Source organism: Syngnathoides biaculeatus, chromosome 20, assembly GCF_019802595.1.
Source record: "Syngnathoides biaculeatus isolate LvHL_M chromosome 20, ASM1980259v1, whole genome shotgun sequence".
Lineage (NCBI taxonomy): Eukaryota > Metazoa > Chordata > Actinopteri > Syngnathiformes > Syngnathidae > Syngnathoides > Syngnathoides biaculeatus.
The window spans coordinates 8,539,626-8,557,331 of record NC_084659.1 but is presented as its reverse complement, the minus strand read 5'-3'; the positions used below and the strand labels follow the sequence as shown (position 1 = coordinate 8,557,331).

The 17,706-nt window shown below is 47.5% G+C and overlaps 1 protein-coding gene across 1 annotated transcript in view; it reads left to right on the top strand.

Moving 5' to 3' along the window:
* wnt5b (wingless-type MMTV integration site family, member 5b) overlaps positions 1 to 15,310 on the top strand; it is a 45,459-nt gene extending 30,149 nt beyond the window's left edge. Inside the window, exons 2-7 of the mRNA XM_061806966.1 lie at positions 6,423 to 6,578; positions 7,164 to 7,251; positions 7,354 to 7,513; positions 10,038 to 10,330; positions 14,735 to 14,893; positions 14,973 to 15,310. Of these exons, the coding sequence (XP_061662950.1) occupies positions 6,457 to 6,578; positions 7,164 to 7,251; positions 7,354 to 7,513; positions 10,038 to 10,330; positions 14,735 to 14,893; positions 14,973 to 15,272 (1,122 nt within the window). The 5' untranslated portion in view covers positions 6,423 to 6,456 and the 3' untranslated portion in view covers positions 15,273 to 15,310. The remainder of the gene's footprint in view (positions 1 to 6,422; positions 6,579 to 7,163; positions 7,252 to 7,353; positions 7,514 to 10,037; positions 10,331 to 14,734; positions 14,894 to 14,972) is intronic.
* The last annotated feature ends 2,396 nt before the right edge of the window (positions 15,311 to 17,706 follow it).

The window sequence follows — 17,706 nt, the reverse complement described above, 5'->3', positions numbered from 1 at the left end:
ACTTATTCAACAGAATTCTAGTGGGCGAGAAGATGCATGAAGAATGGAGGAAAAGTGTGCTGGCTCCCATTTTTAAGAACAAAGGCGATGTTCAGAGCTGTGGGAATTATCGAGGAATAAAGTTGATTAGCCACACAATGAAGTTATGGAAAGAGTAGTGGAGGCTACACCAGGTCACAAGTCAGTATCTGCAAGCAACAGTATGGTTTCAAGCCTAGAAAGAGTACCACAGATGCATTATTTGCCTTGAGGATGCTCGTGGAAAAGTGCAGAGAAGGTCAGAAGGAGCTACATTGTGTCTTTGTGGATCCAGAGAAAGCCTATGACAGAGTACCAAGAGAGGAACTGTGGTTCTGCGTGCGCAAGTCTGGTGTGGCGGACAAATATGTTAGAATAGTACAGGACGTGTTTGAGGGCAGCAGAACAGGGGTGAGGTGTGGTGTTGGTGTGTCAGAAAAATTTAACGTGGAGGTGGGACTGCATCAGGGATCCGCGCTGAGCCCCTTCACGTTTGCGGTAGTAATGGATAGGCTGACAGATGAGGTTAGATTGGAACCCTCTTGGACTATGATGTTGGCAGATGATATTGTGATCTGCAGTGAAAGCAGGGAGCAGGCGGAGGAACAATTAGAAAAATGGAGGTACGCACCGGAAAGGAGAGGAATGACGATCAGCCGAAGTAAAACAGAATATATGTGCGTGAATGAGAGTGGCGGAGGGGGAAGAGAGAGGCTCCAGGGAGAAGAGATAGCGAGGGTGGATGACTTCAAATACTTGGGGTCAACAATGCAGAGCAATACAGAGTGAGCTAAGGGTGTGAAAAAAGGGGTCCAAGCGGGATGGAACAGTTGCCGGAAGGTGTCTGGTGTTCTATGTGACAGAAGAGTCTCGGCTAGGATGAGGATATAAATGAACTCATTAGAGGGACAGCCAAAATTGGAGGTTTTGGAGACAAGGTCCGAGAGAGCAGACTTTGATGGTTTGGACACGTTCAGAGGCGAGAGAGTGAGTATATTGGTGGAAGGGTGCTGAGGACGGAGCTGCCAGGCAAAAAAAGCGAGAGGAAGACCAAAGAAAAGGTGGATGGATGTGGTGAAGGGAGGACATGAGGACAGTCGGGCTTCGAGAGGAAGATGCACGAGATGGGCTTAGATGGAAAAAGATGACTCGCTGTGGCAACCCTGAACGGGACAAGCCAAAAGGAAAAGAAGAAGAGGTACACTAACAAAGTAGTTGTACTTCCCACCAGCGACGAACGAGTGCAAAGGCAGCCACCGTGAGGTCATTTCCGTCTTGCGTCTGTGCTTTTCCTGCCGCCGTCTTTCCAAGCGCCCGCCCTGACATCTCGTCTCGCTATGTCGCCGCACAGGCTGTGTGTGTGTGTGTGTGTGTGTGTGTGTTCCTACACATGCCTTGACAACATGCAGGCCTCCTATGTGTGTGTGTGTGTGTGTGTGTGTGTGTCCTCAACAATGCCTTTGGTTTCTGCCAGCTCTGCAGTCTGACATGGGAGATTTTTCAGTCGCTCGCTCTCACCCTCAGCAGTCAGCATTTTGGTGTGGTTCCCCCCCCCCCCCCAATGCACTCTGTCATCTGTTGGCATGAAAAGACTGTATTGATGTTTGTGTGTGTGTGTGTGTGTGTGTGTGTTTGTGTGCAACCTCCTCTCTGTGTTGGTGCAGAGTGCCAAGGCAGATTTCGGTTTTCTATCTTGGCGTGCAGGTGTACCTAATAAAGCGGCGGGCGCGCGGGCTGTGAATTGCAACGTGTCTGAAAATCGGGACGGGGGAGAGCGAAGCGTGGCGATGAGTCAATCGCATAAAAGTCCCAAATTCAGCAAAGCGTACGTTTTTATTGAAGTCGCATTTAGCGACAGATTTTCCTGCAGCGTTCCACGGGACAAATGTAACAATTTCCTGTGCGTAGTTTTTCGGGGAATAATCATTATCCCTATTTGGGGCATTTCCACCTGTGTCTGTTGTCGGCCTACTGGGCGGTGAGACAAGGAATTATTCCGCTGACAACTGCAGCCAACGTTTGGATGATTCCAAGGAAATACACGGGGTGCGTGTGAAGTCCCGCGTCCCAACGCTGAATTAGTGGCACGAGAATTAGAATTACAGGGAAAAAAAAAAAGAAAGAACAGTCAAGCGATGAAAGAAACAAAGAAAGCAGCAACTCGTGATTTGGCAGGTTCTTTGCGTTTCTGCAGTGTTGTTTGTGTTATTGTCGCCTTTTCGGGACAAATATCTGACTAAAGAAGTGGGTAATTGGGAACAGCTTGTTCAATTTGGGACAAAAAGCTGTGCCACAGCGCGGGAAAAGCTGCTTTTGGCTTGGCTGGATGAAATTCAAGGTTACCTAAGTTATGGTTCAGTATTGTTATAAGGTAATCCCGCAGGAAATGAAGGGAACTCGATATGATCCCCACTGAAGGGATGGAAATGGTGTGTATTATTAATTTCTCCAGGGAAGGCCTCACGAGGCCCGCGTAGTTTGACCGGCGGAGCTCCAGGGCAGCCGGGGGGAAATCAGGCAATCTGGCCCAGCCTCGGTGCCCCCCGCTGGGGCTTCCTGCTCGGGGATTCGGCCTCTCCCGGGGCGCCAGTCAGGTGCCAAACGAGGCCCGGCGTGGAACTGATGCCGCCGTCGTGCCAAAGCGGGCCGGCTCGGCTGCCGACCGTTAGTTGTTCGCCGTCACGTCTTTTATTGGCTTCGTCGAGCGTTGGACGCTTCATTAGGTGCGCCCCGTCCTGCACGATCTCCCTGGAATTTACGAAGAGAAAATGTAAAGTGGGTGAAATTACAGCGCTACCCGGTGGAGCGGTGTGTGAATTACCTTTTGAAAAATAGAACTGTAGTTCATAAAACCTATCTTAATAATAATAATAATTGCACATATTCTAAAACCGTTTGTCCATTATAATTAAGTTATTGTGGCTCCCGGTATGTAAAACCTGCCCACTGGGGGGCACTACAATTAAGTCATGCCAACAAACACGAAGAAGAGTTTCATAGCTACCAGTCACTGTGATTTGAAAAGCGCCATCGAACTCGTAAATCTGCACAGTCCAGCACAAAAAAATCACGCGTAAAATTTGTCATGAGTAGAAATACATAGATATTGAAAGACGTCACTTACTTTGTGTGCAATTGCGCACTTGTCGAACATTCTCAGCCACACATGAAAACCGAGCCGCCACCACAGTGAACTTCAGCCTCAAGTCTTATTTTTTTTTTCTCAACAGGAAGCACAGGTCTCCTGCTGGTTTACCTGACTCCGGCCCCTTAAAGGGGTACACTCATAATTACAAACACCACCAGTGCTTCAGTTAGCAACACAGTCTGGGCAACGTAGAGCAAAGAAAGTTAGAGATGCTGCTTGTGTTGACTCTCGATAATAATGGTAAGAAAAAGAAAAGAAAAGAAAAAGATGTGCCGTTGCTTTAATGAATGGTGGGGTATGTGAATAATAGAAGAAAAAGTGGTGAAACTGGGTGAGATTTTCTCTTTTTTGTTTAAAAAAAGGTCTGGTCTGAAGTCAAAGTAGAAAGTACAGGATGAGATGGTGAATAATGTTAAAATTCCACCTCAGCACAGCCTGATTGTGGGAAAGATTGTCTTTCCCGGCACCTACCAACAACTAAGCACTTCCAGTGGGCAGATTTGTATTTATTTTCATTTCTTTCTCTTTCAGCTCTCGGGTTGGACAAGCTCGTGGCCTTGTTTTACATTTTCCCACAGTTAAGAGGAGGGAGGGGTGCACACGCAGCTGCCACACGTGGGCCGTGCGAGGAGAGGTCTTAAAGACTTTGTGAGCGATAGCTGGACAGTTAGAAGAAATACAAATGTCAGTCTCACTTTCCGACTGTGGCGGAGAGAGTGGAAAAAAAAAACGTGTGCTAGGAATCGCTTTGTAGCAGAAGCAAGAGAAACAGATGGTGAGAGAGAGAGAGAGAGAGAGAGAGAAGAGAGAGAGAGAGAGAGAGAGAATCATGCGATGAAGATGCTGAGAGGAGGTGCAGAGAAAAGCGAAGAGAGAGAGAGAGATAAATTTAGAGAGGGAGAGAGTTTGAGCCTCCGAGCGAGAGGCATGACTCATCTTCTGCCAGCTGACAGAAGGAAGGATGGATGGAGGAGTGGAGATGGATGGAGGGAAGAAGGGAAGAGGAGGAGGAGGAGGGGAGCATGCGTGATGAAGCAGAGGAGTAGCGCACGTCAAGAAAACACAAAAGCCCAAGGCCGCTTTTCTGTGCCTGCGTTTAAAAGCTGCTAAAAAATGAGAGCACAAAAGCGGAGCGGTGGGATTTTCTAGTCTTTACTATTCACTCTATGTTGTTTTTGCATTATTTGTAAAATGTATAATTATATTGTTTTAAATGGGCAAGATGAAAATCTCTTTGTTTGATGTTTACTTTGACAGTAGGTTTCACTTAGGGGTGGCAATAAATAGCTTCAAGCCATTTTTCTTTCTTTTCCTTATTCCTCTGTCCACGGAGAATCGGAAGCGGCGCCGTCACCCAACATCTGCGCAACCGAACGCTTTCCGGAAGAATCCCTGATGCGCCACAATCTCCAGGGTCACCATTTTACAACACACTCTGACCTTTCACCTCTTATAGCGGCACAGAGGTGGGAGTTGTGGTGGTGTGGGGGGCATGTTCCCAAGTCCAAGGAAGACGTCAATAAAAACATGGCGTTTCCAGGCTGATCTTCCGTGATTATCCGTTTGTCCTTTCCTATCTTTTGTTTACGCGGTGACCAGATGCAATCGGCAAAGGTGGGATTGGACTCCAAGGCCTCGTTTGCAAGCGCTCTGCGGGTGCTCGTCATCGGGAGTCACCACAGTGCTGGAGTTCAATGCCTGATGCTTCAGCTTATTTCACAACGGCGCCGCTGTTGGCCATTTTTTTCCTCTTCTTCTTCTTCACGGCATTGCTCCCTATTGCACGGCGATTGCTCAGAACCTCCGGGGACGAGTCCCGTCTCTCTCTCGCTTGGCGTCTCTCATCCTCTCTTTTGTTTCCCCTCCTGCTGTTTTTATTTTATTTTATTTTTAAATATCTCTCTCACATGTGGCCCAAGTTGCTCTCCCGAGTCCTGACCCCCCCCCCCCACACACACACACACACACACACAACGCAGTTCTGCGATGGGCTGCAGCAGCGTGGCTCGACTGCCCCCCCTTGTGCTTTCAAAACGCCATCACAAGTCCCCCAAAGTGGTTCTGCGTCATTGAAAAGCCTTCCGGGGTTAAAGCTATGATTTTTAAACTGTCTTTCCAAATTCCAAGTGATGAGTCATGTTTTCTACCGCGGGACTGATTGCAGCTGCTAATTGGTCAAGTCAAATTAATTTCTTGAGCGCATCGTCTCAAATCGGAGCCCGTGTCGTCATCCTCATTGATGAACTTTGAATTAGTCACAAACCAGCGTTGATCCAAGGCCAGCACAGTGCGAGGTGTGCACAATGCACAATGCAAAATAGTTGCTCCACCAGGTGGTGGCGATGTTGTCATAGTAACGCACGCATCCCCATTCCCCACAATGCCCTGCGTATGTGTGTTATTATCATACAGAGAAATGTGCATGCGAAATGAGCTTTATAGTGGAACACCCCGAGCGCATTAAATTCAAATGTGGGAGGACGTGGACGCACTTTGACACTTTTTACTTTAGGGCCATTGTGCGCGCGTGGAGTTGTACTTATTTCCAGTTTTATGCAATCAGTTTATGATCAAGGTTGTTCGGATTTTGATGTAAATCCGAAACGGAGGAGTGAAGGATGCAACTAGGAGCAGGAAAAGAGCGGAATTCCGATCCCCTAAACAGCTTGAAATGTTCAAACCCGCGTTCCACTTTGCATCCAATCTCGCGCAACGCCAGGTCGTAAAACTGGGAGGGGTGGGGGGGGGGGTAATCGGAGAGGGGAGGGGTGTGAGTTCAGAGGTGAATAGGGGGCGAGAGAGTGGTGAGAGAGGGAGAAACCAAGTGGCCGCAGAGGGACCGGACGTGCATGCATCTGTCGCTTTGTTGCTTCGTGGGCCACTTGGCTTTTTTTTGTTTTTGTTTTGTTTGGTTTTTTAAATCTCCTTTCAAGATAACAACACTTGGCACATTGCTGCAGTTTTGTTGTGTATGTCGTTCTTATTTTGCTCACTTTTTTGGCGACGGCCGCCCTGTTTAATGCGCAAAACCAGCTTCATTTTACGCACAGCCTGTTTGGACTTTTTTTTGGGGGGGGGGGGTTTAGTTTTGTTTCAGTATCGCCCCTCGCCCTCTCCCCCTCGATGCTCCTCTCTTAGGCTTGCAGGGTCTCCCTTGACTTTTTTTTTTTTTAATGACGACCTTGCGATTGTGCTCGCCCGGACTTCTTTGCAAAACGAAGCCAGTCGAATCAAAGACGTGCACGTGTCTCCACAGCGGCGCACTTCTCCGCGAAAGCGGCCGGCGAACCATGGACCGCGGCGAGCCGGTGCGGAGACGGCAGGGCGGCGGGGTGCGCCACTTGTTCCTGCTGCTGGTCGCGCTCCTCGTCGGATCCTCGCAGTTGTCGGTGGTGGACGCCAACTCGTGGTGGTGAGTCAGTCTTTTGTGCGTCTTTTATTGCACTTTTACAGCTCCAATAAATAGTGTTTGATGAGTGAAAACAGGTCTTGTCATGTAAGGATTAGAATAAGAAGGTTGCGCACGAGTTTGACGCACAATTTGCTACGATTTGCGCACTTTTCTTTGGTGGCTCAATGACAAAATGTGTGCTGCCTGTTTGTGTTTTTATTAAGGTGTGTGTGTGTGTGGGGGGGGGGGGTCACTTTTCGCCAGACCAAATGTGAGGGCTCTGTCACAATATTTACCCTCAGGGAGCCCCAAATGGCCCGAGCGAGGGGGCTGCAGCTCGGCCCCCTATTGGCCCTTCAAATGTCCACACTTGTTCTTGACTTCCAACGCAAATGTGGTCCGTGTAGCCCCCCTCGGGGCGGAATGTCCAGGTGAAGTTCACCTGGCAAACAATAACGCCCGCCACCGGGTAACCCGAGCGCATAGCTGGCGAGTGGAGAAGGTGCCCGACGAAATTTTGACCTCATCTTGACCTTTCATGCACGCAAAATGGTCCAAACGATGCATTAAGTGCACCAGAAATAATCCCTATCGGGCTTGTCTCAGGTCAATGGCGCTGACCCCCATCCAGAGGCCGGACATGTACATCATCGGAGCTCAGCCTCTCTGCAGTCAGCTGTCTGGACTCTCCCAGGTAACTTTTTCTATACGATCATCACTCGGGTCACCGTGGGCTGATTCTGACCGACTTTCGGTGACTGAGTTGTATTTTTTTTAATTGTCTTTTTTCCTGCAGGGCCAGAGGAAATTGTGCCAGCTGTACCAGGACCACATGATGTACATCGGAGACGGAGCCAAGACCGGCATCAAGGAGTGCCAGTACCAGTTCAGGCACAGGAGGTGGAACTGCAGCACGGTGGACAACACGTCCGTTTTCGGGCGCGTCATGCAAATCGGTAACGACCGGGGTGGTGGCGGAGAGAGTCGTCCCAATCCGATCACGGTATCGGTTGAAAAAAAAAAAAAAAAAAAAAAAAAGATCCCATTTTGAAGGGCTTATCTTGTTAAAGTGAATAGTTAGGATTCAGGGTTAACTAAATGCTCTACTCCAGTTTTAGAGAGTGCAAATATTTTTCGTGATTCAGGGTTGCTGTATGAGAGGTTGAATATCTGTTTTCACTTTTTTAACATATATATATATTACTTTGAAATATTCCTAATTTAGTGCTAGGGACTAAACCAAGCAGACACATCCATTAATGCACACTAGTGTGGAATGAGAGATAATAAATCCCCAATCTCACCACATTTCCCCCCAAAGTATTACTTTTTTAAAATGACAAGTACATCTTTAGTGAAGATTAAAGACCATCTGTTGTCATTCATAGAGCAGAATAAGACAAAGGGGAATGCACGAAATGTTTCTCACTTCAAAATGTTTTCACTATCCGACAAGCTAATAATGCATACATGTTAAACTATGATCTTTGCTGATGAGCCAAGTGCTAATTACTTAACTGCAGAAGCGACCTTCAATGGAGAATATATTCCAAAACAATGCATTGGTATTGCATCGTAAGTCGAGTCAACAAAATGCATTAACCTGCAAGCCGGACAGTAACATGGGGGGGGGGGGGGGGGGATGAATAAATTCAAAATCTATGTTCGTGGCGTTTCGGAGACGTTGCAAAACGGTCCCCAGCGGGAAGGAACCTGGGAACGCTCTCATCGACAAGTACGTGTCAAATCCGCTGGGGGGCAAGCAGACGGGGTGCAAGCTGGTCGCGTCTCGGTCCCTTCTCTGCGTCTATTGACAAGTCCGTCTATGTCCACCTCTAAAACGGAGGTGCGAGGCGCTCCATTGTCCCCGGCGACGCTCTTTTCAAATGCGCCGATGAGCTGACACCGAGCCGGCACATCCGGAGCTGGCCCATTTCGAGTCCGCAATAAAGCCGCCGCGCCCACGCGCGCGCATGCCTGCGAGTGCGCGTGGTGGATTGCGCGCAGCGCCGAAACTGAGCCACATCGTCGCGCTTGCGTGCAGCAACCCCCCGAAAAAAAAAGAAGTTACAACAATCGTTCGTTTTAACATCGGGAGATAGCAGCACAAAATCCACCAAACAGTTTGAGCTCATTGAATGCATGGGCGATAGGCAACAATCAACCCAACAATAATTATTACAATAAACAATTTACCATATTCATTCAAATGCCTTTAAATAATATTAGTTCAAATCTGACATTACATTGGAGAGAAAAAAAATCCTTAAGCACAAACTACACTTTGCATACCACTTTGGCAACAGGAACGTCAGTGCCATCATGCAATTGGTTCAAAAATGACACATGAACAATAAATGACAAGAAAGCTTTTAAGGGCAGCTTCTAAAAAGGGAAGTTAGTGTGAAGTTCACCAAAGAGTGGCAACGGCCTGTTTGCTGTTCTCATGTAAATTGGACGCTTTCGCAGCGCTTAACCATCACAACCACGTTTGTGTATTAAATCCGCTGAATGGGGCATGCGGGACTGCTGTTGTGTATTCCAAAACCTGGTCTGGGAATCTTTAATATGCCCTGCTGAGGCTACGAGGAGGAGGAGGACGCCCTTTACTGTTACAGCACCAACAAAGCGAGGGGCCGTAAAGTTTGGTGTGGAAGTCCCCGCGTTATCAAACAAACAGTTTAACATCATTTTCATGCATAAAAATTTGTATTTTTTTTTTTTTTACCAATTCCCTTTTATTCCCAGAAAAAAATGTACTTATACATGGGCCAAAGCAATAACAACATTTAAATATTTGAACATCGAGGTTGCAGAATATTTTTTTCTCTGCTGATTGAGGACAGTTTTGCATCAGTGAATCCATCTTTAGTTTGGCTCAGGTTTTTATGCAAAGTCGTTCAGTTTATTCATTAAAAGTGACCGACTTTGATTACTGAAATTCAAATTGTAGACATTGATGAAAATAAGTATCCTTAAATTGAATAATAGGTCATCGTTCTTCAAAATTTAAGGCATTTATTTGAAGCTCCAAACCATGCGTGTGTAAACCAAAACATGTGGCCATAGTTTGAAAAAATATACATCAAAATTGTCTTTAATCACCCCGTAAAATTATATATATACAAAAATATATCAATATTCATATATATATTCTATATTTATCTCTATATGTATATATTCTTTATCCTCTGCAAAGAATGAGACAAATACTGACTGGCTGAGCCTGTCTCAATGTACAGTATATTTGCAAAGTCTGTATTATATCAGCCATGCTTCATTTGTCGCACGTGAACTGGAAATGTGTCCCCCCTCCCTGTTTATAGATGGGGGGGGGTGGACACCGTTCTTGAACTTAAGTTATGTTTGCACCTCCACCACACTGTTGTCGACTCTTGCGGGGTGTGAGGTAGCCGCCTGTTTCTTGTCAACGCAAACGCACGATCAGACACGTTACGAGGATTTGATGTTCTCGTCCAGGCTCCAGGGAAACGGCCTTCACCTACGCCATCAGCGCCGCCGGCGTGGTCAACGCCGTCAGCCGGGCGTGCCGCGAGGGCGAGCTGTCCACGTGCGGCTGCAGCCGGGCGGGGCGGCCCCAGGACCTGCCCCGCGACTGGCTGTGGGGCGGCTGCGGCGACAACGTGCACTACGGCTACCGCTTCGCCCGCGAGTTCGTGGACGCCCGGGAGCGCGAGAAGAACTTCCCCCGCGGCTCGGCCGAGCACTCGCGCATGCTGATGAACCTGCAGAACAACGAGGCGGGACGACAGGTACCGAAAAAATGATGTTTCCCGCGATTTGGTCACGCGTGGCGCTCAAGTTTAGACATCTGGAGTGTCCTCTCCTTGGAAGTCAGGAATGTGTGGGTGAGTCAAGGTGGCCCCCGACCGCCTGACCTGGCGGTATTTGTGTGTGTGCGTGTGTGTCAAGGTTATTTATTGGGAGGGTCCAAATGGTTCGAACTGCTAACGCCCTTGGAGTCTGGCTAGGTCACCCGGTCAACGCGCATTCCAGCAGGGTAGTAAACACACATACTAGATTGAGATACACCGATATTTGTTTTTGTCTTTTTTTGCTTTTTTTTTTACTGAGAGGATACCGATTCTTCGTAGTCCAGGAGGCCGAAAACCGATAATTGGAGCTGATATTCATTTGCAGTAGAAGGAAAAACATGGGTGTCAAAATGTTAAATAATACAAATGCCTTTAAGGATATAAGTTGATCAGTTTTTCCCGATTCAAACATGTTTTTATCTTAGAGAAAAGACATCTTTGTTTTGAAATTTTAAAAAGAATTGCAAGGAGCTCCTGGGCTCAGCAGCGTGTCTTATAAAGCTTAAAACCTGAAAAAAAAAAACCCTCCAATAAATAGCTCACTGAGGTTGTTTTTTTTTTGAAGGGGGGGGGGGCAGTAAATAATGTTGTCCAAAGGTTATAAATAACTGAAATATTAATCTTTCACTCATCTTTGTTTTCAGTTCAAACAAAAACAAAATGTGTTGGCAGTTCCCATAGCAGCATATCTTGAAAAAGAAAAAAAAACCATTGAAATAGTTCCCTGTTCTTTTTTTTTTGTCTTTTTTTTTAAAGAAAAAGGCCAAATATCGAAAATAATAATGGCCAATCGTCCTATCACTGACACCCGTGCAGCGAGACGGCACGTTGTCCACTTTTGTAAGCACGGAGGCATCGGTGAGAATGCCGGACTCGTTTCTGGACAATGGGTCCGTGTTTGAGAAGACCCTAAAAGGACCCTAAAGGGAACCTTTCACCTTAGATCAGGCGACGCACACGCGGCCACGTAAAAGCTCCATTTGCCGCTTTCTGTCGGACGGAGCGCGAGGACGACGTGTTTGCCGGCGCTGGTTTGAAGACAAGAGGCCCGTTTCTGTGTGTGTGCGGCTGACGCCAAAGGTCACGGCCCGGCGAGCTTGTGTTTCTGATCGCGAGGGTCCCGCTGGGGCTGGAGGAGACGGTCGGAGAGATGCTGTACACACACACACATGGGCAGGTTTTCCTCTGGCTTTGTTTCCTGTCCATCCGAACGGAAGAGAGATGAAACAGGGGGGGAGGCGAGGGAGACTGCCCCCCCCCGACCCCCATTTGGGCCGACACACTGGTTTGTCCTGAGCGGTATTTGTCCCGCTCGGTTGAACAAGGCAAACCACGGCGCTTTTGTGCGGAGGTGACAGGGGCGTGCCGCTATCAGTGTGTGTGTGTGTTGTGTGTGTGTGTGCGACCGTTTAGCTTCATTTGACTTGACCACAAAGGCAGACAAGGTGTGCGTGTGCGCGCGTGTATGTGTGTGTTACAAGCATCTGCAGACGGAGACGCAGGGTGAGGGATGGACCTCCGTCACACTCCCCCGACTCTCAAAGACGTGCACACACACACACACGGGCTCACTGTCTCTGTTTGACACAAATCAAATGAGGCAACACTTGTCTCACACACACACACACACACACACACACAATCGGTCTGCATGTACATTCTCAGCCGAAACTCCCCAAAACCTCCCCTGAGAACACATTTGTCTTTCATCGCCGGGATTTTTTTTTGTAGCAAACTTAAACAACGATGACTGGCAACGCTAAAAGAAGAGCGCTCCGTCTTTGTCTGAGACGGAAAAGAGAAACAAAAAAGGTGAACAGTCGTAAACAAAAAGAGAATAAAAAAAAAAGTCATTAGATTTGATGCGTGCAAGTGAATCAATTTTACAAGCAGGGGGGATAAATCCGCATTTTTTGCCTCTGAGACATTTTGAAGCGTGGCAATGTAGAAAATCTATAATAAAGTCAAAGCTCAACTTGTTGCAATGAGTTCAAAGTGAACAGGGGTGAGCGACAGGCCGCAGGCTTGATTTCCCCTGCTCGGGCTTGAGCGCCTTCGCTCTCAGCAGCGGTTATCCCGTGCAAGGGACCTTTCCGACTGGCGATCTTCAGCTCCCCCCCCCCCCCCCCCCTTAGCTACAGTTACCATCTCCCACAATCTTCCAAAATGACTGAACAACAACAGGTTTGAAGTCGATTCTGTATCGCGTATTCCCAGTAACATTGCGATATGTTTTTTGCCAAATGCGCCAGACTTGTCCAAGAGGGTTCTGCAGAGAGGTCTCAACTATTTCACGCAAGGATATGAACATGGAATTGAGATTTTGGACGGAGCAGGACGCAATGTCAGAATTATAGCAAAATGACCTCACAAACTTCATATTGAGATCCAACAGGATAAAATAGTGGAATAGTACTGCGCGTGTAAAGCAGGTTGAGTACTTTTTACTTGGAAAGATCCCGAGTAATATCCTTGTAGTCTGTATGAGTGAGTGGGTGTATTCATCTGACTTGGCTTGAAATGGAACCCAGTGCTCTGTCTTAAAAGTTTGATGTGATCCAAATGGGCAAATAGGCACTTCTCTTGCATGACAAACTCAGAGAAGATACTTCTCCCTCACTTACCTTCCAACATACAGCCTTGTGTTTGTTGATAGCGTCCACAATTAGTTGTACGTGCGCTCTTCCGCAAGCCTCAATCCATCATAGACACTTTGCCAACTGTGTTTTAGGCTTTGGAAAATGAATCAAGAGGGCAGGATATCTTTCATCAGAATTGCACGTTCCCCAAGCGCATCTGAGGGCGATTTTCTTCGTAACATTAACTTTTCCAAGCGCACGCTACTGACAACCAGCGTTGCTTGTGGGACAATATGGCGAGAGGGGCGTGTCAAGCCAGGGGTGAAGACAATGCGGCTATCTGATTGGCTGTTATCGTACGAGTGACTGACAGGTCGGAAAGGTCCATTGGAACGCGCAGTTTTCTAAACAGCTATACCTACACCTGGAAAATCCGCCATTCCTTCTGAGGAAGCGCGAGGGCGGTTGCTTCGTTGTCAGCCGCGTTGGCAACTATCCTTCCATCAACTACTTACATGAACATACCGCCACGGTACGTTTAGGAACTCAAAGCAAGGAGGAACGTATACTATTTCCTCCCTCCGCGCACGGCTCCTGACCTATTGTTCCTGACGGGACCGCGTCTCCATCACGGATGAGCGACCGTGTCAGTGAGCCCAGCAGGCGTGTCCCGCCAAAGTGCGCGGCGTGATGCTAAGAACAACACACACGGCATGAGCTCATATATGGGGAATCCAATAACGACCAAGCATACCTGACGTGTTCTTGGCAAAGCATTGGCACCTACTTATAGAGTCACGTCCAAAGAAGATCTTCTATTTTTAAGAAGACACCTCAGACCCGAACACGCATCGGCTCACCTCCGTCGACGTCAATTACAGCTGAGAATGTAGAAAACGGCGGGCCGGACAAAATGTCATTGTTTGTCCAAAAGCGGGGTCAGAGGGGTTGGATGGCGGGATTGCAGGGTGGCGAGTGCTATACCTGCTGGGTAGGAGTGAAGGGGGGGTCAGGGGTCAAGAGGTTAACAGAGGGGAAAAGGTAATTGGGATCAGGCAACCCGAGGAGAGGACATGCAGGGATGTGAGTCTCGTAGAAAGGACACAGAAAGTTTTATGCATGTGGCCAACGCTCAAAAGGACAAAAAGCGTGATGAGCGATCTCCTTGGTATGACGTGTTTGTGCGTGTGTGCCTTTCTGGGGTGCACTGGGGGGGTTAATGCAAGAGGCCTGGTCAGACTCCCCCCTAAAGTCCATTGCAGATAGCACCATAAATCTTTCGTATTTCCTGTTCTGTTTTTTTTTCCCCTCTCTTTCTCTTGGTGCATGTAACCCTGCACACGACCTGTTCAGGTAAGACTCTGACAAAACTTTCTATTAGAAGACAAAATGAAAGTGGGTTCAAATCCTTCTTAGGGGCGCTTCAAGGCTTGCATCGGCACTCTTAACACCACAAACAAAAGAGAGTGACGTTTACAGGAGCCGGAATAATGTAGTTACGCACTGACGCCACAAGACGGCAGTGTGGTGCCAGCCAACACAGAGCAAAAAAACTTTTGCTGACTTTTTTGAAATGGACAGGTTTCACATCACGCCATCTTGTGTGTGATAGAGGTCAGAGAACACGGTTGATAGGTGAAGCGTGAAGTTTTTTTCTATCCTTAATTTATGCGGTTTAAGGGAGGTGGTGACATCATTGGAAACCTGTCCAATAGAATATTAGAATGTACGTGACGATGATGTCTTTGACTGAATCTTCTAGGCGGTGTACAACCTCGCCAACGTGGCCTGCAAGTGCCACGGCGTGTCGGGTTCGTGCAGCCTCAAGACGTGTTGGCTCCAGCTGGCCGACTTCCGGCGCGTGGGCGAGTTCCTCAAGGAGAAGTACGACAGCGCCGCGGCCATGCGCAACGGACGCAAGGTAACCGGACCAGGATGGGGCTTTAAAAAAAAAAAAAAACTACGACACTGAAGCAGTCATCTGTCTTTGTCCAATTTAGGGCAAGCTGGAGCAAGTGGACAAGCGCTTCAATCCCCCCACCCTGGAGGACCTGGTCTACATCGACCCCAGCCCGGACTACTGCCTCCACAACGAGACCACGGGCTCGTTGGGCACCCACGGCCGCCTGTGCAACAAGACGTCGGAGGGCATGGACGGCTGCGAGCTCATGTGCTGCGGCCGCGGCTACGACCAGTTCAAGATGTACAAGCGCGAGCGCTGCAACTGCAAGTTCCACTGGTGCTGCTACGTCAAGTGCAAGCACTGCACCACGCTGGTCGACCAGTTCGTCTGTAAATAACAACCGCGGGAGAGGAAAAAGCCGTTCAGGGTTTGGTTCAGGATTTGGTTCAGGATCCACCGAACGTCTTCCTTCATCTGGCGTCAGATGTGCTCACAACTCGCCCGTTCAAACATCCCGTCCCCGCTTTCCTGACCCAAACCCTGAAAACCGATTGATAGAGAACAATTAAGCTGGCGGAACGATAGGATCCTAAAAAAAGAAAAGGGACGCACATGACTCCAGTGGGGGGGGGGGAAGTATACAACTAAATAATAGAGCCTCTGTAAAAGAGACTCTCTCTCTCTCTCTTTCTCTCTCTCTCGCTCTCTCTCTCTGTTTCTCACATTTTGGATCATCATCCCGTTTCTTTGGTTCTGAACGTGCGATCCCGACATTGCGAGGCCAAAGAATCGCTCATGGAGGATTGGAGGGAGTCGTTTTTCAAGGCACAGTTAGGCGTAGAAATACTATTACACACACACACACACACACACACAAAAAAAAAAAAAAGAGACACTCCATTAAACAGTCCATTTGTCTGCGCGTTACTCGACCAATTCCCGGCGCGCGCTCCGCTCCCGCGACCCGACGAGCGAGCGAGCGACAGCGGCTAATGAGGCTCGCCCGGTTGCGGCCGTCGCGCCGGGGCCGGGCGTGACCTTCGTTGGAGAGAACCGCGCCAAGAGGCTAAAAAGCTCCATTAGCGAGATTGATGAAGCCGCGCCGAGAGACGCCGTCGTCGGCGGCGCCCGCCTGGACGCTCTCCTCCGCGCCCGCCCATGCAAATGAGCAACAAGCTGAGCGGGCCTGACCCAGACGTCTTCCCTCGGGCCCGTCGCCATCTTGTTTCCAAAATAGATTGCGCTTGCTGTGGCGGAAAGGAATCGGTAGAAAATAATTCAGTCCGCTCAGCTGATGACAAAAGACTGGAAGAATTAATGTGCTTGTGTGGGGGGGGAGAGAAAAAGAACAGAACGGACTGCAATTTATTATGAGCTACTTTAAAAGAAAATTAGATCATAAGAGAAAGTATATATTTTATTACTGTTTTCTTTTCCTGTTTTGTATGTTTTATACATATTCTTTTGATAAACCCGTCTTTGGACAGCCATGCCCGGGCTTCTTGTTCTGCAAGTCTTTGTTGCGTTTTTCAATGTTTGAACAAAGTGCTCTGAACGGCCAAAAGTCCCCCAAAATATTTGCACATATTATTCGCTTTGATTTACTATTATGACAAATCACTCCCGGCATCCCACTCATGGCCCAAAAACTTTAAATAACGGAGCACGTCTGAGCATGTCTGTGAAATGACCTCACTATTAATAAATCCCATTACTTTTACCAAACTATACACCAAGTGGCCACACTGACCCCCGCCCCCCCCACCCCCCGAATGAGCCCTTTGATTTCGGGACTCCGTTGGTATTCTGTGTTCAAGTATTTGTGACAAACTGTTGCAACCACTGATCTAAAAAAAAAAAAATAATACAAAAAACTGGATGGCTCATTGACCACCGAAACTGAAGTCGCCATCCGCCATCTTAATACTCCCAAAACAAGGATGCCGACCTGTGCAGCAACAGTTTCGTGGCTGTGAGAAAAAATTCCACAGGTAGATTAGAAAGATTTACTTTGACACTGTTAAAGTTTGTTTGTAAAGGTTTTTTTTTTTCATTTTCTGATGATCTTAATTCACTTGAACAAAGTTTTGTTGATGGTTGTTGTTGTTTCCTGTTCACGCCAAAAAGCGATGTCAATATTTTCCCAAACTTCATCAGTGGATCAGCAAGAAAACACATTTTCTGTGAAATTTTCTGATGAATTTCATAATACAGAACTTTGCAAATTGAATTTGATCTTCAAATCCGAGGAAAAAAGTTTAAATTTTCTGTCTGTGATCGGACGTCGCAGAGACAACAAAAGAACAATGCGTTTAGCACGTATTTTGCCATTGCGAGTCCTTATTTCCAAAAATATATCGAACTGATTGACTTCAAATTGAATGTTTTTATGACAAAAAATCCTTCACAGTGTATTTTGGGAAAAGTTAACGTCACAGAAGTCGGGCCCTAGGTAATATGCAAGGTTTCTTGGTCGTCACGTGGTTATATCTCTTTCCTTTGTACGTACTTTTTTGGCTTAACAAAAATCCTTCATGTTACCAGAACTGAAAAAATGTCAAGCTCACAGGACCAGTTTTAATTCAATGTGCCGAACTTTGAGGAAAAACCCCACCATAATCCAAACTGTAAACCGTGTCCTCCCCACGTTTTTTGATTACCAAGGTGGCGGCCAACTGGCTTCAACCAGTCGACATACCGCTCGATGTGTACGCGCTATCCAGTCTTTTTTTTTTTTTTTTTTTTTTTTAAGATCAGTGGTTGCAACTTGCCAAGCAGGTGCTGCTTCCCTCCAGTGCAAGATTAGACAAGTGAAAGTGTCGAATCTGTCT